The 26,083-nt window shown below is 44.6% G+C and overlaps 3 protein-coding genes, 1 long non-coding RNA gene and 1 pseudogene across 9 annotated transcripts; 2 read left to right on the top strand and 3 right to left on the bottom strand.

Moving 5' to 3' along the window:
* Nucleotides 1–4,283: 4,283 nt before the first annotated feature.
* LOC112269989 lies at nucleotides 4,284–5,639 on the bottom strand. 2 transcript variants are annotated; one of them, XR_002962264.1, is made up of 3 exons: nucleotides 5,168–5,639; nucleotides 4,874–5,042; nucleotides 4,284–4,766 (listed from the first exon to the last, which is right to left on the bottom strand). It is a non-coding gene; the product is annotated as an uncharacterized LOC112269989 (long non-coding RNA). The 2 variants fall into 2 exon arrangements; XR_002962263.1 differs by having other exon boundaries at nucleotides 4,874–5,639.
* Nucleotides 5,640–7,223: 1,584 nt separating this feature from the next.
* On the top strand, nucleotides 7,224–10,377 carry LOC100844103 (homeobox protein BEL1 homolog). 3 transcript variants are annotated; one of them, XM_024457301.1, is made up of 4 exons: nucleotides 7,224–7,904; nucleotides 8,912–9,312; nucleotides 9,475–9,535; nucleotides 9,730–10,108. In XM_024457301.1, exons 1-4 carry the CDS (start codon nucleotides 7,476–7,478, stop codon nucleotides 9,970–9,972), a joined length of 1,134 nt encoding a protein of 377 aa, XP_024313069.1. In that variant the 5' UTR covers nucleotides 7,224–7,475; the 3' UTR covers nucleotides 9,973–10,108. The 3 variants fall into 3 exon arrangements, with proteins under 3 accessions (XP_024313069.1, XP_024313068.1, XP_003557261.1); XM_024457300.1 differs by having other exon boundaries at nucleotides 7,225–7,904; nucleotides 9,458–9,535; nucleotides 9,730–10,377; XM_003557213.4 differs by having other exon boundaries at nucleotides 7,230–7,904; nucleotides 9,704–10,377.
* Nucleotides 10,378–10,963: 586 nt separating this feature from the next.
* Nucleotides 10,964–12,452, bottom strand: LOC100837748 (phosphoglycerate mutase-like protein AT74H). The gene is made up of 2 exons (XM_003561180.4): nucleotides 11,820–12,452; nucleotides 10,964–11,703 (listed from the first exon to the last, which is right to left on the bottom strand). Exons 1-2 carry the CDS (start codon nucleotides 12,346–12,348, stop codon nucleotides 11,201–11,203), a joined length of 1,032 nt encoding a protein of 343 aa, XP_003561228.1. The 5' UTR covers nucleotides 12,349–12,452; the 3' UTR covers nucleotides 10,964–11,200.
* A 738-nt stretch (nucleotides 12,453–13,190) lies between these two features.
* On the bottom strand, nucleotides 13,191–21,162 carry LOC100837447 (putative disease resistance RPP13-like protein 3). Of its 3 annotated transcripts, XM_014896855.2 has the most exons (9): nucleotides 21,025–21,162; nucleotides 20,119–20,243; nucleotides 19,017–19,089; nucleotides 18,613–18,926; nucleotides 17,927–18,483; nucleotides 16,887–17,811; nucleotides 13,795–15,876; nucleotides 13,643–13,686; nucleotides 13,191–13,537 (listed from the first exon to the last, which is right to left on the bottom strand). In XM_014896855.2, exons 4-7 carry the CDS (start codon nucleotides 18,882–18,884, stop codon nucleotides 13,815–13,817), a joined length of 3,816 nt encoding a protein of 1,271 aa, XP_014752341.1. In that variant the 5' UTR covers nucleotides 18,885–18,926; nucleotides 19,017–19,089; nucleotides 20,119–20,243; nucleotides 21,025–21,162; the 3' UTR covers nucleotides 13,191–13,537; nucleotides 13,643–13,686; nucleotides 13,795–13,814. The 3 variants fall into 3 exon arrangements, with proteins under 3 accessions (XP_014752341.1, XP_014752343.1, XP_010228126.1); XM_014896857.2 differs by lacking the exons at nucleotides 20,119–20,243; nucleotides 21,025–21,162 and having other exon boundaries at nucleotides 16,887–17,334; nucleotides 17,434–17,811; nucleotides 19,017–19,622; XM_010229824.3 differs by lacking the exons at nucleotides 19,017–19,089; nucleotides 20,119–20,243; nucleotides 21,025–21,162 and having other exon boundaries at nucleotides 18,613–18,982.
* LOC100837138 lies at nucleotides 20,949–25,252 on the top strand (annotated as a pseudogene).
* The last annotated feature ends 831 nt before the right edge of the window (nucleotides 25,253–26,083 follow it).

The following is a 26,083-nucleotide window of genomic DNA, read 5'->3' as shown; positions in this document are numbered from 1 at the left end:
CCCTAGGTTTTCGCCCCTTTGAAATTTCCGATGATCGACGTAGTTTCTTGATGAATTTCGGTCGGATTTTGGTTAGGGTCGCGAAGAACTAGTGTTATTTTGTACTTGAGGTGTCAGATTTGTACCGAGTGGAGTAGGGTTCGCGAAATTTGGGGTTTTTTGCGTGGACTGTGGGATGTGGTACAATGTAGATATTTTTGGCATTTGTACGGGTGTTAACTTAATTGCAATGCACTTTTAGTTTGGAGGACCAACTTTGGGTGGTCAGCTTGCATTCAGAAGGGAAACAGAGGGTACAGAGGACAGTTGGGAGGTCTTATTTGACATATCAGAATTTGGTTGATCTCATGGTTGCAACTGGGTTTGCTTGTGATGATTACTTGTACTATGAGAAGGAACTAGGGGTTGGAATTACATGTAGGTGTATGCTTAGTAGCCAGGAGCAGATGAGTGATATATTGAACAAGTTTAGCCAGGACAGGGTGTTAGTTTTGTATGTGCTGTGTAAACGCATTGCAGATGTGACATATTCTCCTTATAAGACATTTGCTGAGTTTTACAATGACTTGCCTCCCAAGAGGCAGAAGACAATAAGGATTTTGCAACATCATGATGTGCCTTTCAAGCCAACATGGTCACAATTTCGGAGGGGGGGGGGGTAGGAAAAGCAGCAAAGAAGCCAGAAGCAGAAAAGGGGAAAGGGGAAGCAGCAATGCAGACTGAACCAAATAAGGGGAAAGGGAAAGCAGCAATGCAGGCTGAACCAGATAAGGGGAAAGGGAAAGCTATTGTGGAAGTAGAAGCAGATGATTCAGATGACAATGAAGAAGAAGAGTGCCCACAGGAGGAAGGTGATCACTGTGAAGGAGACACAGATGTGGAGGATCTATTTATGGAACAACTCTCTATTTCTGATTCAGATTCAGATTAGGATTCAGCAGAAGACTTGGCTGATTCAAGTGCTGAGGAGGAAGAGAATGATGTACCAGAGGTTCCAGCAGAGACAGTGAACCCAGATGAAGCCATGGAACATAATGTTCCCAACAAGAAGAAGAATTATGTAGTGAAGCTGAAGGCAGCAAAGGAGAGGAACAAGAAATTTCTGGTTAAGGCATCCAAGAGAACTAGTGATGATGAAGAATATCTGAGTGCCCAAGACAGTGATGATTGTGCTGACTTGGCAGATTCAAGTTATGATGACTGTGCTGTGCCAAGAGCTGAGGTGAAGCCATTTAGAAAGAGTAGAGCTGGACCACAAAGATCTAGGGTCTGGTACAACCCAAAGAAGCCACAGCCACATGAACAATTGCAGCACCTTATGTGCTTCAAAGATGTATATCAGTTCAGGGAAGCACTGAGGAACTATCACATTGTTAACAGAAGATACTTCCCATATCTGATGGGCCATGTCCATTTTATATGGTTTCATCCATTATCAAAAGAGAGAAGACACATTGCATTTGGCAAATCACAATCCCACATACATGTGGCATAACACAAGAAAGCTCCAGGATCAGTAGCACATGGCTAGCAAATGCATATGCTGAGGATGTTAGGACTGATCCAGAGTACAAGATTTAGTCAATGATAGATGACACAATGGTGAAGCATGGTGTAGATGTAAACAAGATAATGGCTTATAGGGCTAGGGCAAATGCTTGGAAGGAGGTTATTGGTGATCACAAGGGACAGTACAGGAGGATAAGAGATTATCTCCAGACTGTCATGGACACTAACCCAGGAAGCAGAGCAATTGTATGTACTATTCCCCAACCTGCCCCTGCCAGAAACCCAAGATTCCATGGACTTTTCATTATGTTAAATGCACAGAAAGAAGGATTCCTGAATGGTTGCAGGCCTTTCATAGGTAATGTACATAACATGTTGCCTTTCATAACTGTTGTGTACTTTACATCATGTTGTACTAAACATTGATCATGTACAACTTGCAGGTGTTGATGGCTGTTTCATTAAGCTTACAACAGGGGCCCAAGTGCTTGCAGCAAGTGCTAGGGATGGAAACAACAATATGTTCCCATTAGTATTTGCTGTAGTTGGCAAAGAAGACACTCCTTCATGGTGCTGGTTTCTTGAGCAGTTAACATATGGACTTGGTGGGGACAGCAGCAAATTTGGGAGGTTCACTTTCATGTCTGACAGGCAGAAGGTAAGTTCTTGCTCATTTAACAGATTTAAATTTTACTATGCCAAGTGTAGCTGTCCCATTTTAACACAACACATATACATATGGATTACTTGGAGCTATGAAGACTGTTTTTCCAAACTGTGAACAGAGGTTCTGCCTTAGACATATTTATGCAAATTTTAAGACTACTGGGTTTAGAGGGGGAGATATAAAGGCCCATGTTGATGTTGCTGCATATTCATATAGTAAAGCTTAGTTTGATGCTGCAATGGGTAGACTTAAGGATGAATGTGAGGATGCTTGGACTTGGCTTAGCAAAATCAATCCCAAGCATTGGGCTAGGCATGCCATGGATACAAACTGCAAAACTGACCTACTAGTGAATAATCTGAGTGAGGTGTTCAACAATTTCATCATCTCAGTTAGAGACAAGCCCATAGTCACAATGATTGATGGAATCAGAACCAAGTTGATGGCAAGATTCCATGCTAAGAGAGTGGGGATAGAGAAGGCTGAATGGGAGATAACACCCCACTATGCAGAAAAATTAGAAACTGAAAAAAAATGGTACAAGTATTGCAAAGCAGTTTGTGCAGCAAAAGGCCTCTGGCAAGTGTCATCTGGTAGCAACACTTATGCAGTAAATCTAGATGAAAAGACATGTGGATGCAGGAAATGGGACCTCACAGGCCTACCTTGCAAGCATGCAATCTGTGCCATTTACAAAGCTAAAGGAAGCCCTAAAGACTGTCAATGATTTCTTCAAAATGCCTCTGTACAAGTTAGCACACAATGAGGTTATCTATCCAGTGCCTGGACAGCTAGCTTGGACAGATTCTGAAGACATAGACCCTCCTATATTCCTTGTGCATCCTGGAAGAAAGAAGAAGAACAGGAGGAAAAGTCAAGATGAGAAGGAAAATCCACAAGGCAGAGGAAGAATGACAGTTGTCACATGCTCCAATTGTGATAGGCAAGGACACAAGTACCCAACATGTTCACTTCCACTGAAGCCTGAGCTAGCAATAAGGAAAAACAAGCATAGGGTTAGCATTCAATTTATTTCTGCAGAAATTTAATTTAATTTATTGTTAACTAATGATTGTCATCTATTTCTGCAGAGTAACAGAGTTGAGCCCCAAGACCCTAGCCATGCTGCTGCTGCTCCTAGTAATGCACCAGGATCAACCCCAGCTTCACCTAGGACCAGGTCAGCTACTAGGCATGCTGCTGCTGCTCCTACCAATGCACCAAGATCAACCCCAGATTCACCTAGGACCAGGTCAGCTACTAGGCATGCTGCTGCTTCTGCATCAAGATCAACACCTGCTAGGCCAAGATCAACACCAAGATCAAGAGCAACCACAACTGCAGCTCCTAGTCCAACACCTGCTCCAAGTCCAGCACCTGCTCCAAAGAGGGTAGCATTCAAAGCTCCAAGGGCCACAAGTAAGGCAGCTCCAGCTCCTCCGGGTGGACCAATGACTAGGAGAAGGCAAGCTGCACAGGCTGGACCATCTACAGCAAGACCTCCAAGGACCACAGCTGGGCAAACACCTGCTAGGTACAAGTCACCTGAATTTCAGAGGCAGAAGCTACATGTGAAACGAAAGAGGGTGGCAGGAGGCAAGTTCATGGAGTACTTCACAGCAAATGGGAACTATTAAGTTGAAATGTACTGTTGAAGATGTAAGTCCTATAATCGAACTTGTATTTTGTGGAACTGTAATCCTATGATGGTACAAGTATGATGGAACTGTAAAACTGTCATTTTGGCACTGCTGTGAACTGTTATGATGTAATATGCACTGTTGTTAACTGTAATCTTAAGCTGTTAAACCTATGGAATCTGGAATAGGGTCTTCTGGAATGCTGTTATAATCTTGTTCTGGAATGCTGAAATCTTGAATGCTGCTAGAATCTTGGACACATACATACATGCTGTTATAATCTTGTTCTGCAATTCCCAATTCTCTCATTACTTGCACACATACACACATACATACTCTTGCTGGAATCTGGAATGCTGTTAAATGCACTGCTGTCTACTTGGTCAGTTCAATATATATGGTTCAAATTCTGTCATCATCCTTCACACATACACACGTACACACATACATACATGCACACACCAGGATTCCATGCACACACTAAAGAATACATTCATTGCACATACTAGGATTCAATTCATTAGTTCAAAGGTGCTACAACAGGGGCAGGCTAGAACAAATATTCATTACACATACACACATTCAAAGTCATTACTTCACAGCTAGAGTTACAACTAAAACACTAGCTAAGGTAACTGCAACTGTAACTGCTATCATGAACCAATTTTCATATTCCTGCAGCCGGCAAAGAAATGACCTCCTTTTCTGCTTTGCAACCTGCTCATCTCATGCACCATGTCTACAATCTTCAGCTCTAGCTTCATCTTCTCATCGACAGCTTTACTCTTCTCTGCACTCAGTTTCTTCAGATCTTGGACCATGAACATCACATCCTGCGCGCTAAAATAAGGAGTTGATTCAACTCTGCCCCATAACTCAGACAAAGCATTCTCCATGTATGCAGGCCACTTCGGATCAATCCAGTACACGTAGCCACAATCTTCCATTTCCTGCACCAAATCCCCCAACACTAACGGATTAACACTAAATGATGATCTAGGCGCATGGCAAATAACGGATTAACACCAACATTTTCCCACATATGCACTAATCTTACCTCAAATGGACACCCAAAAAACCGTCGGCCGGTTGATTTCCCTTCCAAAGACACACGGCTCATAGGAAGAAGCCTGTGCCTGCAACGAATTCCCAGGCTACAATCGGCTTGGATAGTTGGCAAATCATCGGTGGAACAGCGGCAGCTTCATTCCTAGCCCGCGTCCACCCTGTCCCAATCGACCACCACACGCCTGCTTAATCCACTGCATCCAAATCCCCTAAATCCCCCAAAATCGCAACAATCCACCGAATCCCCTAACTTTGCACGATGGGGAAGAAGACGACGACTTACCGGCCCTTCGCCAAGAAGGCGGGAATCCTGCACCTCGCTGGAACTCGCCCCCATCGTCCTCAGCCGCGCCGCCAGACCCGCCGTCGATTTGCTCCGGAGTTAGGGTTCCAGGGACAGGGCAAATGTCAGGGAAATCGGGAAGAAGATAAGAGCGGCTCGTTAACGGGTCGGGTCGGGCGGAAACCCGTTAAAATCTGACCTGGCACCTTACATGTGGCCCCATCCAGTCAGTTTTACTGTCAAATGCTCTAAACCGTGAGATTTGGGCAAACTGATAGTAATTACCCCTAGAGTAGTGGCAAAGTGAAGCAAGCCTCTGAAGTGGTGGCTCTCTGAAACCCTTGCCCCTAGAGTAGTGGTTTTGTGAAATTTACTCCGACATTAAGCGTTAAGTGTGTGACCCTACGGGTTTGAGAACATGTGGACATGATCATATCAATAACCAACAGCGGGACCTGGATGTCCATAATGGTTCACACATATTCCACGAAGATCTCATCGGTTGAACCACGATGTCAAGGATTCAATTAATCCGGTATCCAATTTCTTTGTCTCGCAATATATTACTTGCCCGAGATTTGATCGTCGGTATCACCATACCTAGTTTAGTCTCGTTACTGGCAAGTTCTCTTTACTCGTGCCGCAATATAATATCCCCGTGACTAAACACATTAGTCACATGCTTGCAAGCTCATTAGGATGTTATATTACCGAGAGGGCTCAGAGATATCTCTCCGTCACATGGAGTGACAAATCCTAGTCTTGATCCATACAACCCAACAAGCACCTTCCGAGATACCTGAAGAACACCTTTATGATCACCCAGTTACGAGATGACGGTTGATGTCCACAAAGTATTCTTCCAGTACTAGGGAGTGGCATGATCTCATGGTCTAAGGAAATGATACTTGACATAATAAAAGCATTAGCAATTTTAACTTAAGTGACACGATCAAAAGCTATGCTTAGGTTGGGTCTGTCCATCACATCATTCTTCTAATGATATGACCTCGTTAATAAATGACAACACATGTCTATGGTTAGATGGTTAGGAAACCTTAACCATCTTTTAATCAACGAGCTAATCTAGTAGAGGCGTATCAGGGACACGGTATTTGTTTATTTATCCACACATGCATTTAGTTTCTTGTCAATACAATTAAAGCATGAATAATAAACATTTATCAAGAACAAGAAAATATGATAATAACAAATTTATTATTGCCTCTAGGACATATTTCCAACATATGGAACGGAGGGAGTACATGACAAACCACTCTCCCTTTTACGAGCTGACTAAGGATAGGGTTGAAAGGTCTTCTTCCTTAAACATGTGGCTCATATATACATAATAAATATATATCCACTAAACGGATTAATCAAGGGAGAAACAATTAAAATGCAATATGGTGTCACATTCTTTCCAGTTGGCGTTTGGACCACATATATGAGGCTGCAACTAGCTTGCTTGCTGGAAGGGAACTGGTCCATTGATGTAGAAAGCGAATAAATTCTGTGGAAAAATATGTGCAAATGCCATATAGTAGTACCAACACATTCATATACTCCCACTTTGCAATTTAATCTAGACCATGTATGGAAATTTCTCTTTTATATAGTCTCCCGGCCCCTAGATTCTCTCTCTCTCTATATATATATTCTGCAATACACACTTGCAAGAACATGCAATGTATATATTGTAACATTAATAGCTGGGGGCCGACTAGGGCTACCTTGCTTAATTTCATATCTTAAAATTCAAGAGGAAAGTTATATGTAAATGTATATTAAATTCCCTCCGTTGGAAAATTCATGTCCAACAACAAGGAGATCGTTTTTGTTCAATTCATGTTTCCAAGAGGGCACTATTTCTTTTTCTTTTCCTTCAAAGCGAAAAACCCAAATTACTGATCATATAAATACAGCTCTCCATTTCATGCCGTAGCCCATGCCTTTCGGGATATTAATTAGTTTTTGCTCTCGCTGTTGGATGCTTGAAGATGATAGCGATGCGTATCCATGTAAACTTAATCCTAGGACATAACGCAACAGTGCATCGATCATGCATGCATAAATAAAGCAAACACAATTATACAAGTACTCCATATATACATGGGTAGCAATGTTAATTCTAAGCGCCCACGGCCCACTCATATCCAATTATTTTCCTGCCTAGATAGAGTTGGGAATTCTTTGTCAATTTATCTTTATGCATGCATGGATTAAGGTAGGACAATTATATATAATTCTCTGTCTTCTTTTTCCCTGCACAATATTGGTCACTAGCTAGAACTAGCTAAGTTTATGCATGATGGCCCATCACCACCACCTCCTAGACTTCTCCTTCTCGTCGTCTTCGCCTCTGGCGCCCTTCCACCACGCCGACACCACGCCATGGCCGCCGCCGACACATGCAACGGTCGTCGGCCACGAGCGAGGGCTGCCTTATTATTACACGGCGCCACCGACGACGATGCCTGCCATGACGCAGCCTGCCTTGTTGCTCAACAGCTCCAGATATATGGGCCCTGCCAGGGAGCTGCTCGCCGAGCTCTGCAGCCTCACTGATCATGCCGCGAGGACGCCGAAAGCCGGCGGCGGGCAGTGGGACGTGGAGGCTAATTATTCGGCGTCTTGGGACAACAACAGTAATCCGGGGGCTCTGCTCAGTTACAGCTCCATGGATTTGCTGGCGCTGCAGAGGAGGAAGGCCAGGCTCTTGTCCATGGTCCAAGAGGTCGGTAATTAAACCATTCTTGGTATTTTTTTTGAAGGAAACCATTCTTGGTAATTCAGTATCTTGTTGCAAATTTACTGTTAGAACATTTATATTGCATACTAGCTGGATGGATCTAGCTCGGATCAATTGAAAGAAAAGTAGCTATCATCCTCGTGCAAAACTTCAAATTGAGGGAGGCTGTCTGCTGGTGACGGGTGTTTTTCTTCTTGGAAGGAACATGTCGACATTGGCAAACAGTGGAGAGCTATAGGGACATACACACCGTACCACCACCTTTTCTGGTCCAAGGAATATATATATGTGCTTAATTCATTTCTCCATGCCAGCTTCTATTCCCCGGTCCTAACATGATATGCATCCACACCTTTTCACAATGAATCAACTTTTCTATTAATTACCAATGAATAATTGATAGATCTCCTGCCTCCCAGTCGCCAAAAAAAAAATCTCTCCTGTCTCCTCTTTTCGAGTTTTTTTTGCCTGTTTTATCTTAGTTCCGCTCTTAATTCCTGCAAGAAAAAAACTAATTCCACTCTTGCACAAGCGATTACAGGCAATTTTAGTAAAATTGTAATTAAAGTTTTAGTCTCTTGATTGGGTCCGCCTACAGCTCAGTCGACCCAGAAACACAAATTCTCCGTCGACCGATCCTATGCGTCCAAAGTAATGATCGTATGGTCGAGAAGGCATCGACTGAGAAATACACAATCTCAGGCGACTGAACCCAAGCAAAACCACTCTTGATTATATATATGGTGTTGTAGAAAACGAGAATTGTCAATGATATGATATTCAAGATCAGCTTAGAATTGCAATCGAGATTGAAACAAGTTTCAGACAAAACTTATGGATAAATAATCCTGCTTTCCCTCAAACAGTATCATGAAAATTAACATGATAGATCACTAAGATACTGCTTTCTCATGATTAATTATGATGTTGAGGCAGTCAATTTAGACAGTAATTAGCTACAACTGCTCAAACTAAGAGAGTATATATTGAAGGTGGACAGGCGTTACCGGCGGTACCGCGAGCAGATGCGGGCGACGGAGCTGTCGTTTGACGCAGTAGCCGGCACCGGGGCGGCACAGGTGTACACAAAGTTGGCGATGCGTGCCATGTCGCGGCACTTCCGGTCCCTGAGGGACGCACTCGTGAGGCAGGTACGCGCGCTGAGGAAGACGATGGGTGAGGGTGACACCACCGGCGGCCTGTTCGCGGCGCCGGGCGCGTCCAGGGGGGACACACCAAGGCTGAGGGTGCTGGACCAATGTCTAAGACAGCAGAGGGCATTCCAGCAGTCCGGCGGCACCACTGAGAGCTACCCGTGGCGGCCGCAGCGTGGCCTGCCAGAACGTGCCGTTGCCGTCCTTCGCTCCTGGCTCTTCGAGCACTTCCTCCACCCGTAATGTTCGAAACAATATTCTTTTCGAAATGGAGGATTAATTTACCCTTGGCCTCTGCATCGACTGTTGCATTGCCTATTTGTTATATACTATATTAAATCCCATCTCTCCATGCATTTTGTTTATAATCATATGAAATTTAAGAAAAAAGAACAAAACAGGTATCCAAATGACGTGGACAAGCACATCTTGGCGCGCCAAACCGGGTTGTCAAGAAGCCAGGTACAACTTTTTTTTTCCAACATATGCATGTATGGTGCCTAATTTCTTATCTTTATTACAAAAAACTCTAAAAAAATACTCATTTTTTTCCTTCATCTTCTTCTTGCCAGTATCAACTCTCTCCAAGCATGCATGCATATCAATTATACAATTTGTTAATTTTCTTAGGTTTCAAACTGGTTCATCAATGCAAGGGTGAGGCTATGGAAGCCCATGATCGAGGAGATGTACACGGAGGAAGAAACGAAGGAACAAGGGGGTGGCAATGGCGGGGGAAAAACTATCCCCGACGATCATCATGGCAACACGGGGGCGGCATGGGCGGCGACGAGGCCGATTACTGGAGAAATCCCTCCTCATCGACTTGGCGGCAGCTCGTGCTTCGTCTCAGCTGCTCCCATTATTCCGGCCAACGACGGCCAGCAGCTGTTCCATAGTTACCTGAGCTCAAATGGCGGGGCAGTGTCGCTTACTCTTGGGCTTCAGCAGCGGCAGCAGCAGCCGGCGATGATGATTATGCAGCAGCGATCGTCGTCGCTGATGCTGGGAGCCGGGGATCAGGAGGAGGAAGAAGACGTGGTGCTGCCGTATAGGAACCTCATGGGGTCTGAGTTGCTGCATGATTTGGCAGATCCAATAGTGTACAATTAAATTAGTTGTGAAAGGAGAGGTAATCAAACATTATTACCATTATTTATTTAACTCATGAACTAAGGTATAGAGTATGTCGAAAAACAGATTAAGATGTTTGATTGTATATTGACTGTAAACCCATTCGTTTGAATCCATGCATGCATGGTTTCAGAAGCAATATATTCTCTCGGTGCAGCATTTGGAAATTATACCTTTAAGTCTTAAGAGGAGGTTTTCTCATTTATTTGTTTTAAAACGTCACAAAGTTTTATGGAATTATGAAAACGACTAACGGATGTAGTGTATACTATAACACACGCAATTATAAAATTGGTTTTGATATATCTAAGTTGTCTGATTTTTAGTTAGTTAGAAATAAGTTAATTTCTCAGCCATTGGGTACAATACAGAACGAACGATGGAAAAAAGAGAGTGCAATGGACGTCCAGGTATCAATCCAATAATCTAAAACGTCAACTAAGATTTAAACTTTTTACTTAAAAATCAGCTGCGAAATAACCACACCCTTATAAAGTTAGGGGAAGAAATATATATATGGCATATATACATGCATGGAGAAACCACAAATGGATTTTGTCGCTGTAATCTAAAAAACCCGTATATCTACCACATAGATGGAACAGGAAGAAGAATCTCATTGAGTGACAAATTAAGTAGACACCATGAGACAGGGGGTCACAAGTTTGTTTGCTAAGCATGAGAAGTTGTTTTAAGAAGACTTAAGATTCGAAAATTTCAGAATATACAGTGTCCATGAAGCACACATGCTTCCGCTGAAAGAAAAAACCATTTCGAAAAAGACTACAAAATCTGTGATCACATTATACTACTTCGTAGTAATCTTTTTGCCTTATATGCTTAAAACGACTAATCCTTAGTTTTGCCTAGATCGAACTGGGAATTATATCCACAAAATCTGAAGTGATCACATATATTAAAATTCCCAAATTAAAGGAAGCTCCAAAGAAGCAAGAGTAGCTAATAATCGTGTGGCAGCTATATACATAGAGCTCATGTGAAATGGGTGAAGAAAGAAGGGCCATTGGTGATGAACTCGTAGTTAAGCTCGCCAGGCCTCGCCGTGCTTTGCCACACCTGGTCCTCGATCATCTCCTCCGTGAGCCCCATCTCCCGGAGCTCCTCGACGGAGTGATGCACCAGCAAGCTGTACCTCCCGCCTTCCCCGGTCTGCATCACGACGGCGCCGCCATTGTCGAGGTTGGCGAGCCCTTCGAACTGGCTCACCGTCCACTTGTACCACCGCATCAGGAACACCCGCAGCGTCAGCCCGTGGGACACCAGCACCAGGTTCATCTCCGGCGCCGTCGCCGGCGAGGGCGTGGGCGGCTGGAAGCGGCCGATGTCGATGTCGGCGCGGAGCGTCTCGCGGAAGCCGGTGATCCGGTCGTAGACGTCGGCGGCCGACTCGCCGTCCGGGAAGCGGTAGAAGAAGCGGCCGTACCGGCGGCGGGTCTCCTTCTCCACGCGCATCTTCTCCCTGTCCTGGAAGTTGCCTGCAGGGAAAGGGGATTGACCGAGGTTGGGGATGACATGTGGGGCCGGTGTGTCAGTGAGTGAAGTGAGGTTCCTCTGTTAGGAGATAAGGTAAAATCCATGGCGGAGGACGGACCGAAGTCTTGCTCTCGGAGGCGGGGCTCCTCGCGGACGCCGGCGATGCGGGGGGCGGAGAAGGCGCGGCCGAGCCCGCGGAGGGTCTCCAGGGTGCGGCGGTAGGGGGAAACGTAGAAGTACACCTTCCAGTTCTGCTCCGAGGATTCGTCTTCGGATTCGCCGGAGCCGGAGAAGAGGCGGTGGAGGCGGCGGCCGGAGTCCTCGGCCTGGCTGCGGCCTTTGGGGGTGAGGCCGATAAGCGGGTCGGGGACGCGACCGTAGGCGCTCTCGTCCACGTTCCCCTCGCTCTGCCCGTGCCGCACCAGCACGATGCGCCGCGGACGCGGCGGCGGGGATGGCGGATGCGACGGCCGGAGCTCCGGGAAGTACATCTGCTGCTGCGACTCGGCGCCGGGCGCGCGGCGGCGGCGCGGGACGCCGAGCGAGTCCTCGCAGCAGCGGCACCGCATCCGGGTCGTCGCGCGCGAACGGGGATGCTGCACGGGCGCCGCCGGGACGCCGCACCCGGCCATCGCCGCCGCCGCCATTTGCTAGTAATCGGCGAGTGGCTCCTTTATTCTTGGATTGCTCGGCTCCGATGAGGAAGATGCCAGAACAGAACAGGGACGGATGAAGAAAGGAAGAACGAAAGCGTATTCTCTTGATTACGTGTACGTACCCAGAGGATTCTACGTTACGTGTACTCGTACGTGTCGACGAACGATGGGCCTAATTATCGAGCCCATGCGAATTCGGCCCACCCAGCCCTTCGAGGCCAGCCCAATACGAACCCACTCGTCTTCCTCCTCGTTCTCGGCGAGCTCGCCGTCCACAGATCGGAGCCCGTTTATGTGGGATCAGCTGATTATGAGTCAATGGCTCCTTTGCTGCATTCTAGGTCATCCAGACTAATATTCGCTTTCTCTTGGTAGCAAAAAGGCTAAAAATAATCCCTACTTTTATTTAAACAATATTGGTAGAACATGTAACAACATCCTGTTATGGAACACCAGATAAGTCAAGGCGATACAGGCTAATCCAATCCCATTCATTCCAAGGGAGTGAAGAACACACAAAATGGATTTTAGACAAAAGAAGGTGGTCAAATTGTAGATGTTAGGGTGGTGGTTATTATTTAGAAGCAGGTTTTAGTTGTGGGACACGGTCAATGGACTGAATGGCAGAAGCTTGAATGTTCGTAGAACATCACACTCCCAACATGGTGTGTTTCTTTAGAATTTTTTTAAAACTTTTAAACAAGATTTTCATGAAGTTTGCACCGATATGCCGCCTTGTTTGTTTTTAGTTTAGTGCCAAGACTTGAAAGTCGGTCAAATTAAGCAAAGGAAGCAAATTAACTGGCACCTAATTAAAATACATAGCAAGAACCAATTGAGAGAGATGCTTTGACTAACACACTGTTTTATCAGTAGGAAATTTCCATGCAAGTTGAAATAATCTGCCTGTTACAAGTTCCCACATTAAAATAGGCACAGCTTTAAAAAAAAGGAAAATAACTCTTGAACTAATCTGCATGTAAGTCTTTTGTTAGGAAACACATGCAGCTATCCTTGTCTCGAGGAGAAGGACGTTATTCAGTGCATGCAGTACATGCAAATGTACAGCTCTGTCTCTCCCCCTATCTGTACTCGGTGTGCTCTCTTTGACTTTGCCCCTTGAAAATGAACACGATTTGTCTGGTATCGCCCTTCGCTAAGATTGCTTCTTCGTCTTTTTCTGGAAAAAAGAACAGCCGGTTACTGCGAATTCTTTGGTCAACTGACTTTATTAACTTGATGGCAAAACTGCTCTATTAGCACAAGTTGACAGGACAAAATATACCTGGAACATGTAGACGCGAAGTGGACTCTGGTGACTTCGAAATACTGATTACAAGAATCATTTAGCTTCGTTAGAGCATGAGAATTTAAATCAGGTCAATTGAAGAATTGAAGGAGGGCATACTTTCTTATTTTTACAGGGAACATTGGTACCTGTTATCACTTGGTATCTCTCAAATCTCTTGTTGTATATATTCATCTGGTTGCTCCCTTATGTCATATGGTTCCTCCATAATGTCATCTGGTTCTTGTTTCTGTTTTGTGCTTCCGTCAACAACGGAACTATAAGCCACCAATTGCATGTTGATTGTAGGATTTCTCGGATGATTACTGATGATATTCCTCGAGGCATACTCTAGATCAGAAGCTGCACCCCCAAATTTTGCAGATATTTCTTTAAGGCCTGGCATATGCTCGATGCTGATTGTTGGAGTATCACGTTGGTGATCAATTTCTGGGATGTCATCGAAAACTAGCTTAAGCTTCCAGAGATCAGGCATTGCATCTGCGTCAAATTTTAGCGAAGCTATACCAATCATGAACCTCAACTTGAAGTACTTGAGAACTGAGAACCCGGCCTTGTCAAAGATGATCTCGTCGGTCGGTGCCATCTGAAGACACAGAGACAGAGCAGTGAGGGCAGGCAAACTTCTCAGAATACCAAGACAACTAATGTCCAGTCCTCTCACTGAGATCCTCAAAATGCATAGGTTGCGAAGATTTCGAACACCCAGAGGAATTCTGGAAAATCTGCTGCAGTCTGGCGAGCATTCAAATCTCTGGACAAGGGGTGGAAATACCATGTCATCCCATGGAGTGAATACATTTGAATCATTTTTAGCCGAGGAGCCATGAGCCAGTACTACAGTTTTCAGGTTGACATGTCCTTCAAGTAAAGAACGCAGAGCTATCATACCTATCCCCTCACAACTCTCCGGATCACAGGAAAGATTTGCAGAAGAAATGGTAACATGAAGATCCTGCAGGTACTCCAGCTTGCCAAGGCTCCACTGACTGATGACAGTCACACTCATGCTGCCAATCCAATTCAGCAGCTTTGTGTCAACAGGAAGACTCAGGTGCAACAAGTGTGGGAGATTTATAATATCCCATGGAACAGCAGCGAGTCTTGTCGCACCCATAATATCCAGTGTTTCCAAACATTGCAGCCTTCGCATATTGTTTGGTAGTTTTATGCAGACATCACTTTCAATCTTCAAATATCTCAGCTGAAGCAGTTCAGAAATCCCAGTGAGGTCTATGTGGTCATGGTCGCCAGGACAACCGGATAGTTGAAGGTTTAGAACACGGAGAACCTTGAACTCTCCAATACACGGCATACACTCTAATAATCCAAAAAATCCAAGCGAGCGAACTTGTGACTTTCTGATGTTTGCTGGTGTCTTGGCATATCTTGCCTCACCAAAGTGGAGAGATAGTCGACGGACCTTATGGGAAAGAGCTATATTCTTTCGATTATAATCTACTACCACAATGAAATTCTGTTCTGCAGACTTCTGTGCAATAAGATCACGTACCATGTCATGAACCATACAGGACACTACCTTATTGCTGTAGTCGGTATATGTAGGTTGGATGAATCTTCTATCAATAAGTTCACTGAAATAGTTTCCTGCAGCCCTCTCCATCATGTCTTGATCTTGCTCTTTCCATTCTCTTGCGGTAAACCCTTCAGCCACCCATTGCTTCACCAGATCATCTTTGCTCAGTATGGATCCCTCTGAATACATACCAAGATACAGCAAGCATGTCTTCAGACAATCAGGAAGATTATTGTAGCTGATGTTCAGTACTTGCCTTGTTCTTTCTGAAGTAGAATTTGACCGCAGATCGGACCTCAATGAATCACGTATGTATATCAGCAAATCCATTGATACAGCTTTCTGCTGGTTTGCTAAATGACTAGCTATGTTGATTATCGCGAGCGGCAAACCGCCACACATATCAACAATTTCGTCTGAAACTTGTTTGAATTCTTTGGGACAGCTACTTTCAGAACCAAAAAGTCTGTTAAAGAAAAGCTTTCTTGAGTGCTCATCGTCGAGAGGTTTCATCTCAAAAACATGCTCTGAGTTATCACAGCAACATGTTAATGCTACATCTTCAATCCGTGTAGTTGTTATTACTCTGCTTCCACGGTTACCTTTCGGAAAAGCATATTTAATAATATCCCATACTGATGCATCCCATAAACCATCAATAACAATTAAATACCTGCATGCCAAGAATTAACAAAAGAGTGAATTACATTTTTGATCCCTAAGTTTCAGTTTTTTTGACAACTTTGACCCCATTTAATGAGATTTCCGCTTTTTGACCCCATTTAGCAAAAGTTTTGCCACGGATGATCCCATTTAATTTTTGACCATGGGCTCGTCGGCATCTAAGAGCCCGTGAGAGTAGAAAAGGACATGAAGGAGCTTTAGAAGTGAATCATTTATGGTGGGAGCCAAGATCTATGCATGCTAGCTGTTCATATACGGATTCGGCAGCGTGGAAAAAATCACAGCTGCCTTGGCGCTCTACCGGAACTGCTGGGTTCAATTTAAGCAAAAGGTCACCGTGTCCCATAACATCGACACTAATTAAGTCCTGAATGACATACTGAAGCAGGTGATGATGCAGGCGAAGGATCAGGAAGATCAGAACAACACCGTAAACACATGTAAGGACGTATAAATTCCCTTCTGCCAATTTTTTTTACGTGGCTAAATAGTCCAACAGATTGCAAGGGTGCTAGCATAAATAGAGTTAACTAGCTCCCAAAATTTGAATATACAACAACGACATATATTGCTACACACTATGACACTAAATGCGCTGAATGCCATGGTAATCATGTCGTGCAACAAGACACTAGAACAAGGATGTTGAATCCTCTGCGGGCATTAGCATAAGTTAATTTTGTTATCTCAGACATGATTATCAGAAGACATACTAAGATCTCGCTAGCTCCTCTTTGTTTGCAGCAGATATATGCATTCAGATCGAACAATGAGGTTTAAAAAAATTAAATGGGGTCATTTGTGATAAAACTTTTGTTAAATGGGGTCAAAAAATGAAAATTTTACTAAATGGGGTCAAAGCTGTCAAAAACCTGAAACTTAAGTGTCAAAAATGGAATTCACTCTTAACAAAAACAGAAGGAGGGTTTAACAAAAACAAGACTAGGTTTAACAAAAACAAAATAAAGGAGAGTGAATGGGAAGATGCCGGGCCAGTACCTTTTATCTTGCAGATAATTGTTGATATTGTCACTGATGCCAAGCTCATTACAATTGGCAGGTAGTGGCTGCTTCTTGTGGTGGAGTTGCGAGAACAAGTCGTGGAAAAGTCTCTTCATATCAGGGTTTTTGGGCACTCGAATGAAAGCTCTGCAATCAAATTGCATCCCAATTCTGTTGTACAACACATTGGCAAGTGTAGTTTTACCAAGACATCCAGATCCAAGAACGGATGCCACCTTGAGCTGCTGCTGATCTGCTGCATCGTTACTGACCAGTGAGTTAATAAACGTTTCCGTCCGGTCATCCATTACTATTTGGGCAGCTTCTTCATAGGGTGTTGGAAGCATACGGCCAGAGGACAAGAATCTATGCCTCAATGTGCTGCAACAATGGAGCTTATACCTGTCGTGCCGTTCAATCGCGTCTTGGAGATATTTCCTGAAATCTGATATCATTTCAGGCGCCCCAATATTTCTGGGCCTCTTTGAAAGACGATTATTAATGAATATGTGATGAATGTTTCTGCAGACCCATCTGGTTTTACCATGTTTTAACTTGGTCTGCTTGCAGTTGCAGCACTTGAGCCTCTTGGGAATCTTAACATGACTGGTTAATTTGTTCTTCTTGTTCTTCATCTTATTTTTGTTCAAATGGTCAGGTCGCTCAAACAATAAGGTGTCGATGTAATCCTCCATGTCATAAGACAGGTCGCGCACCTCGTTCATCCAGCATTTGGCCATCGGGGGTGGGTCCTCCAACCGTGACAGTTCATCAAGGTAGGAAGTTATGTCTTCAACATCATCTTTGAGGAGGTGCATTCCGTCCTTGACCCTCTTAGAAATGGAGACAGATCCCTCCAGCAGCATGCTCAGCTTCCCAACAAGTGGTCTCATGGCGCCCGACGAAGAACTCACCGAATCATCTAATTCAATAATCACGTGCGGTGTGGTTAGTTAATGAACCGTTGCACGGAATGGTTCGACGCTGTGAGAGAAATCTAGCTAGGGATGTATGGATATCAAAGCAACAACACTCACCAAACAACGCTGAGATATCAGATGATGAGACACAGGCAGATTCGTCAAGGACAATGCCGGAGGCGGTGGAGAAGGAGGAACTGGGCGGCTGGGCGGGGTCGGCCTTGATAGACAAGCTGCTGGAGCCGGAGAAGGGGGAGAAGTAGAATTTGTCGAGGTCCGGAGGATCCTCGAGGATGGCGTGGGGGTTGACATCGCTCAGAAGATCGGTATGCTTGCCGGCGGAGCTGAAATCAAAGATTGACAAGTCGGGGTCGGCCTGGAATCCCTGGATAAAGCTGCTGGAGCCGGCGCCGAAATCAGAGGAAGTGGAGAAGTCGAGGAACCGGGCGGGGCCGGCCTGGATAGAGCTGCCGGAGCCATGGCCGACATCAAAGGAGGTGGAGAAGTCGAATAGCTGGCTGGGGCCGGGGTGGGCCTGGATATAGCTGCTGGAGCCCGCGCCGCAGGACGCCTTGACGATGCCGGCCGGGAGCTTCTTGCTTAGGTGCGTGTTCCAGTAGTTCTTGATCTCGTTGTCCGTCCTTCCAGGCATATGCGTCCCGATCTCCGACCACCTAGAAGCTCGAGCCGTTAATTTAATTCAGTTCAATTCGTCGCCGGAGGTGGAGAAGAAGAAGAAGATACAGTAAGTTTTTTTTTTTTGAGAAAAGACCAATTTGAATTAGTAGCAAGCAATTGCGCACTTGTTCCCGAGGGAGGAGTGGAGGTTGATGAGGAGTTTCTCCTCATCGTCGGTGAAGTGGACGCGCTTGATGTCGGGCTGTAGGCAGTTGAGCCAACGGAGCCGGCAGCTCTTCCCGGTGCGGTTAAGACCGGCGAGCCTCGCGATGCTGTTCCACCTGCAAGAGCCATGAGCCCCGATGTAGTCGATGAGAAGCTTGTCCTCCTCCGGCGTCCATGGCCCCTTCTTGAAGGAATCGCCGTCGTAACGTGGAGCCGCCGGAGACCTCCCCATTGATCAGATATGTTTTCTCTTCAAGCAAAGCTCGATCTCTGCCTACACGTACAGCTGCAGCTGGTCACCACTAACCACTTTGAGAAGCTAAGGTGATCAATGTAAAAAAAATATTTAAAAAGAAAGACTCACTTGCACCAAGGTGATCCGGTGGCATGCGGAGGAGCACCTTTTTGGTACATCTGGGGGAAAGGCAGACCCATTTCTAAAGACAGTGTTTGGTCGAGGACAGTGGTTTCAAAAGGTGAGATGACTGTGTTTGATTCGTAGGATATGAAAAATTAGAATTTCTCATGTCTAATCATCTCATTTCTTACAAGAAAAACAGAAATTAGTTGGTTCTAGGTGGAACCGATGGTTAAAGTTTTCGGTCCTAAAATATAAAAAACTAGAACCGCATTCATTACGGTACATTCCATTGCTATAGTAATATTCTAGTCCTATAATAGTATACCATTTCATTTCCTTCCAGCAACCAAGTACTACCAAAGCGAGGCAACTTGGCATGGATGATGTGACATGGATAATTGAGGAAAAGTGAGCAAACAATTATTTATGTCAGCAAAAGTGCTCTGCCTACCAAGTTGGCCTGTCTGATCGGCATCCGATGCTTGACCCTACATCTGGCATTCATGCAACAACTAAATCAAAGACCATGTGTCGTAGTACGAGTGGAGGACAAAAGGTGTCTACTGCATTCAGTGGCGGAGCCACGAAAAAAGTCAAGAGGGAGGCAATTAGACACTCTTAAGCAGATATAATTAAATTTAAAAAAGGCATTAATGGTGAAAATCTAAAATTTAACTTGGTACAACATAAGCTGACATGCAGGGTAGATCATAAATAATTGAGGCAAATAATTGAGGAAGCCAATGCCCTACTCGGTTAGAAAGTGGGGCTGCCTTCCCCCGATCACACGAATAATAGAGGGCAAACACACATACCGTGATATACTTTTTTTTGCGGGTAAATAAATACCGTGATATACAGCTAGTCATGGTATGAAATGGCAGGGTGTAACATAAATAAATTAGTAACATGTACAACCTCTGATTTTAAATTGTTGTCATGGTTTAGTTCAAATTTCTCATTTAATAACATCCACATCCACATCATCAAATTACTTAGTTAGCATTGCATGTAGCTGCATATTACCACGTATATTACTTCCACTGTGAGTAATCTAAGTACGATCAAACACTGTTCAATACTTGCACGACACTACGTTGCATACCTGGGTTGGGTCTTTGGCTGGGAGTGGCAAGAGCTCTAGGGCAAAGTGACTGGGACATAACGAAGAAAGGAATCATCGTACAGGTATCAGATGCTCTCCTGCTTATTCGTCAAAAGTTGAGCATCCTGAAAGTGAGACCAATTGAGAGAGATGCCTTCAACTAACACACTTGTTTATTTTAGTGTGAACCTTTTATTTTTGTTTGTGTCTTTTTAAATTAACCATCCCTTAATTACTTGAATGAGGGCAGCCCTTAAATCCTTTGAAAAAACCCACCTCTCAGGTTAAAACACACATGATGTTTTAGATAGGATTTTACATAATGTAGACTCATAAATCATATGATTTGTGGCGACAAATACTTCCGTGACATCTAGATTTTACTGTTATACTAGCACAATACCCGTGCATTGCTAAGAACTAAAAGTTAGAATATTTAAAAAATCTTGTACTGTTAATTCATATTCGTTTTCATCTTAATGAATTCTGCCAAATCAACCAACGATGAAAGAAAAACAAGTGACCACGTCCAATGATATAGGCCGCCGTCAACAATTGAGTCTTATATTGGAGTAAAGATAAAGATGAAAAGCACAAATCAACAAGCAATGAAAAAAAATCAAGTGATGAAGTCCAATGGTGACGGACCACCGCCACCAATTAAATATTTTATAAGAGTAAAGATTTTATAGATAAATTGTAATACAAACTGGTGCTTAAACCTATGTTAATTGTTAACCTGTCAATGTCCAAAAGTTTTTTCTTGTTTATCTCGATGGAAGGGAGCAGCAGTTCAACTAGGAGCGCATCGTTTATAGAAGGACCAATGTATGAAAGTGCAGCGAAGCTACCATGTGAACAAATTATTGGTAAAGTGGGGTAAGATAAGCAGGCACTTGCAGCTACCTTCGTCGATATGGAGACGGCTGCAGTTGTGACCTCTTCTCAGTATCCACGAAATACCATGATCTGATCTTCCAACCAGAGTGTGGAGATGGAGGCTGCGGCCGCCACCGCTTTTGTGGGTAGGATCGCGCCCAAGCTCTTGGAGTTTCTAGACGCAAATCGCAAAGCTCCGGCAGAACCTGGAGCATGACATCACCTACATCAGAAACGAGTTCGTGTTGATCTCTGCCGCCATTCAGCAAGACGATGATCGTCGCTGGAGGAGCTCCGCCGGTGGCGACCACGTGCAGAGAGCCTGGATCCAGATCATACGAGACCTGGCCCACGCCATCGAGGACTGCATCGACCGCTTCATGCACCGGGTGACCACCATGTCTGAGAAGTCATGGATCCGTCAGGCTGTCCACCGGGTGCACACGGCCTCAGTCCGTACCGAGTTCGCCAAGGCGATTCGCGAGCTCAAGAAGATATCACAGGAGTCATCCAAGCTCAGGGAAACTTATTACAGCGCCGGCAGCATCGTCACTGGCTCTGGCACCTCATCCTGCTTGACGTCTTCAGTGGCATTCGAGACGGCGGAAGATGCCCCCCTCTCAGCTCGGAGCCCTGTGGGCATCGACGCGCCCCAGGACGAGCTTCTTGAGCTGATCCAGCAGCAGCAGCAGCACCTCAAGGTGATCTCCATTGTTGGCTTCGATGGTATAGGCAAGACTCTGCTTGCCAGGCATGTGTACGAGACTCTGATGAGCCAATACGAAGCACGGGCCTGGGTTTGTGCAGCGGTGCAAGGGAGCGCCATGGATGTTGTCAAGGAGATACTCCGGCAACTTGGCATCCCCACATCCACCCATGGTGGAGGCAGTCTCAGCAAGCTCTGCACAAACATCAGACAGTGCATTGAGAGTAAGAGGTAGTTAATTTTCTCAACTCCATCATATGTTTGATGATTTGATCTCGATCTAGAACAGCCTGCATCTCTTTTATACATATTGTTGCCCAGTCCAGCAGTTTCCCTAGCTAGCTAGACTCACTAGTATCAACTTAATTGTGGGTGCGATTAAAAATGAAATTTACTCCCAATTTTAGCTTCCACCCAATTGATTTGGTTATGTACTTACCCGGCTCGTAGGTTCTTCATTGTGATTGATGACATGCGGACAGAATTTTGGCACGATATAAAAGATGCCTTTGTGGGGTTGAGCGGCAGAGTTATGGTGACGACAGCCATTCAGTCGGTAGCAAATGCCTGCAGCAGCTCAGCAGCTCATGATCATGTGTATGCAATGAAAACTCTTGGCAACGAACAATCAAGACGGTTGTTCTTCAAGGAAGCTTTCCAAGACGACGATCCAACAGTGGATAAAGAGGATCAGCTTGGCTCAGAAGCACTGAAGAAGTGTGATGGTCTACCCCTTGCTCTTGTTACCACAGCCCGCTACTTGCAAAGCACGGGTAATCCGACACGGGAAAACTGGGCAACATTGTGCCACAACCTGGGAGCACATCTGGAAACAAAGGAGATGTTGGCAAGAATGAAGCGTGTGCTTGTCAATAGCTACAACAGCCTTGCTAAACATGATGTCAAGACATGCTTGCTATATTTAGGTATCTACCCAAGTTGTCGTGCAGTCAGGAGAGGAAGCCTGATAAGGAGATGGTTGGCCGAAGGGTTTATCCAGGGAGATTATATATGCAGTGCTCCGGATGCTGCCATCGGCAATTTCAATGAGCTGATCAACCGGAGTATCATCCAGCCTATAGATACCAGCAGCAAAAACAGCGCAGGAGGGGTGAAGACATACCATGCCCACGGCATGATGCTCGAGTTCATTCTTCACATGTCCAAGTGTGACAATTTCATTACCTTGCTATATGACCAGATAGCTCCCCCACCCAGTAAAATCCGTTGGCTTTCCCTGCATGCTGCAAGTACAAGAGTAGTCAATGATTTATCCCTTGTCCGGTCTCTGACAATCTTCAGCAGGGCGCACGAATCTGTTTTGGATTTTTCCAAGTATGAACTGCTGCGAGTTTTGGATCTAGAAGAGTGCAGTAACCAATTGGGGGACAAGCATCTTAGCGAGATATGCAACCTGTTGCTGCTCAGGTACCTAAGCCTCGGGAACACTGTTACAGTTACAGTGCTTACCAAAGAGATCAAGAAGCTTAAACTTTTGGAGACACTGGACATACGAAGAACAAAGATAGAGATTCTACCCACAGAAGTCATGGAGCTGCCATGCCTGATTCATCTGTTTGGAAAGTTCAAGCTCAAACACGATGTACAAAGCCGCAGAATGCGTAAGCTACAGACTTGATTGTCAGAGGAGAGCAAACTGGAAACGGTAGCAGGATTTGTAGTGGACAACAACAAGAGCCAAGGATTTGCACAGCTCATGGAGCATATGAAGCACTTGAGAAAGGTGAAAATATGGTTTGAGCAGTCAACTAATAATAGTAAGGATCCCATTGCCAGCAGCAGCAGCACCACCACCACCAACTACACTTGTCTCTCAAAGGCCATTAAGGGGTTCATCAAGAGAAGCACTGACGTGAAAAAAGCTCATTCACTGTCACTGAATTTCAATGACGAATGGTTCCAAGATTTGCTCGCGAACTTGTCCCTAGAAAAAGAAGAAGCTTCCTCCTGCTATCTTAGCTCTCTCAAGCTACAAGGGGAGAAAATATGCAGCCTGCCTCCATTTGTTACCATGCTGAGCGGCCTTACTAAGCTGTGCCTTTCATCCCCTCATCATCAGCTGAGCGGGGATATTCTTGTTGCAGTGAGCAGAGTGCGCTGCTTAGCGTACCTGAAGCTGATTGCATCTCGACTGGACAAGCTCGTCATCATAAAAGGTGCACTCGGAAGCCTGCGACGCCTATGCATCGTGGTGGAAGTCATGACAGAGCTGGAAGTCAAAGAGGGAGCTCTGCCGCTCCTTGAGTCGCTCCAGCTTCTATGTAAGGATCTAAATGGTTTTTGCGGCATGACGAACCAGTCCCTGAGACGCCTTAAGGAGGTCGTCCTCCATGATGGAGTGAGCGACGAAACAAAAAACAAGTGGACAGAAGCAGCAAAAAACCACCCCAGATGTCCCAAGCTCTTATTTGTTAAGACGGCCGAAGAGGTTGATATGGTAAGTGAACCAGCGGAGGATCCTGAGAGCCATATGGCCCCGATTACTGATACGACATTATCAGTAACAACACTGCACGATGCCATTTCTACCGGACAATCTGGTAATTAAGCGTCAGCATCTAATTTTGCTGAAACGCTAGTTCTTTTGTTAATTATTGGTCTTCAGGCACCATGTGACATTTTGTTTTTTGCAGATGGTGATGGTCATGATGATGACGAGAAAGCGCATACAGATAACATTGACATCCTAGAGGATTTTGCTAAGAAAACTAATCTGGGCCCCCCGATGGACAAGGGAAGTTCTGAACAGGAGAGGGAAGGAGTGGTAGCTAATTTAGAGGATCAGGAGATGGGAGTGGTAGATTTAGATGATCAGCAGATGGAAGATGTCAATAAACAAGTACTGTTGGTTGTGGGTAAGAGTAAAAGAAAGAGGGGCAGGATTGTTGGTGAAGACAACTCAATGGACAAGGTTGTTGATAGGGTGAAGCGCAAAAACCCACAGGATGTCCGAGGTATTCACACATTCGAGCTGTCGCCATCTTAAATTCTTCCAGTGCTTCTCTTAGTGTTACAGTTACTCCCTCCAATCCATATACTAAAGTTGTACTAAATCAAAGACACTAATTATGGATTGGAGGGAGTAGTAAAGTAGGGGTGAAGATAGCAAGTAATAGTCTAGAGGTAAATAAATCTGTTCAAGTTATTAGATATTCGAAAGCAGCTAGATATTGTGTTTTTTTATAGCTAGCAAGGAGAAATCTGCCCGATTCACCTCTGAGTGGGCCAATATGGAATGAAAAATAGGAAGTTTTGATTCAAAGGCTATTCAAGAGCTACCCTCATACTCCTGCCAGAAAAAAAAGAAGGAAGTTTTGAGCTTGTACTTGTGCTGCAACATGAGTTTTTTTTTTTCATGCATATCGATTTGGTGGCTTTCTGCTGTAACAAAGTTCACCATGTATGTTGTTAGATTTATACATTTGGTCCAGGTCGACTTTGACATCTGTTTCACAAACGACAATATCATCTTTTTTATTTATTTTGTTCACCAATTGAATTACATGTATCAGAGAGTTTCTTTTTTGCTTTCCAGTGTTTTCACTCTCCAAAATATTCTAGCGTAACACTGCTTCTCATGCTTAGTAAGTACTCCCTCCGATCCTAAATTGTTGTTGAAATATTACATTATCTAGACGCTTTTTAAGAATAAATGCATCCATATTTGAGCAAATTTAAGTCAAGAATTTAGCATCAGAGGAAGTACTATCCTGTTCCTAACGTAAGAAGTCCAAACTTTGTCCTAAGTCAAACTTAAAGTTAAGTTTATAGAAAAGTACATCAACATCTAGAATATCAACCAAATAAGTATATACTATGAAAATATTTATTTTATATTTGTCTACAGTATCATCTATTTTTTTTTATTCGTTTGACTAATTGAATTACATTTTGCAAAGAGCTTCTTGTTGCTTTCCAGTGTTTTCTCTCCCAAAAAAAAATCTAGTGTAACTTCATGGGAGCAGATGAAGCGCATTCCTTTCAGTCTAAATTGTTAGCACATAACGCCCAGTTTCTGCATTTTCTCGGGTGAAATTTCAGAGTTCTCCATGTGGAAAGAGTGCAGAAAGAAAGCACAACAGGGAAACAGAAGGAAGGGTTTGAGAAAAAACAACTTGGTGCTAGTATGTGCTGATCACCTGTCGGAACCTATGTGGCGGTCGCCGGAGAATACATGGCCGAAGTCTCTGGCGGGAATTCGGCTTCGACCTCCAGACCGTATTTCCGCGATACGTCCACCGGGTTATATCGGCGACGCCGGGAAGGAGCGCAGCCGCCGGTGGTTCATGGAGCGCGGCTTGCGCAGAGGCATCGAGGGGGCTATGGTAGAATCCATACGGACAGAGGCGCCTCTGGCGT

This window comes from Brachypodium distachyon, chromosome 1 (assembly GCF_000005505.3).
Source record: "Brachypodium distachyon strain Bd21 chromosome 1, Brachypodium_distachyon_v3.0, whole genome shotgun sequence".
In the NCBI taxonomy this organism is placed as follows: Eukaryota; Viridiplantae; Streptophyta; class Magnoliopsida; order Poales; family Poaceae; genus Brachypodium; species Brachypodium distachyon.
This window is presented reverse-complemented; position numbering and strand designations above follow the sequence as displayed.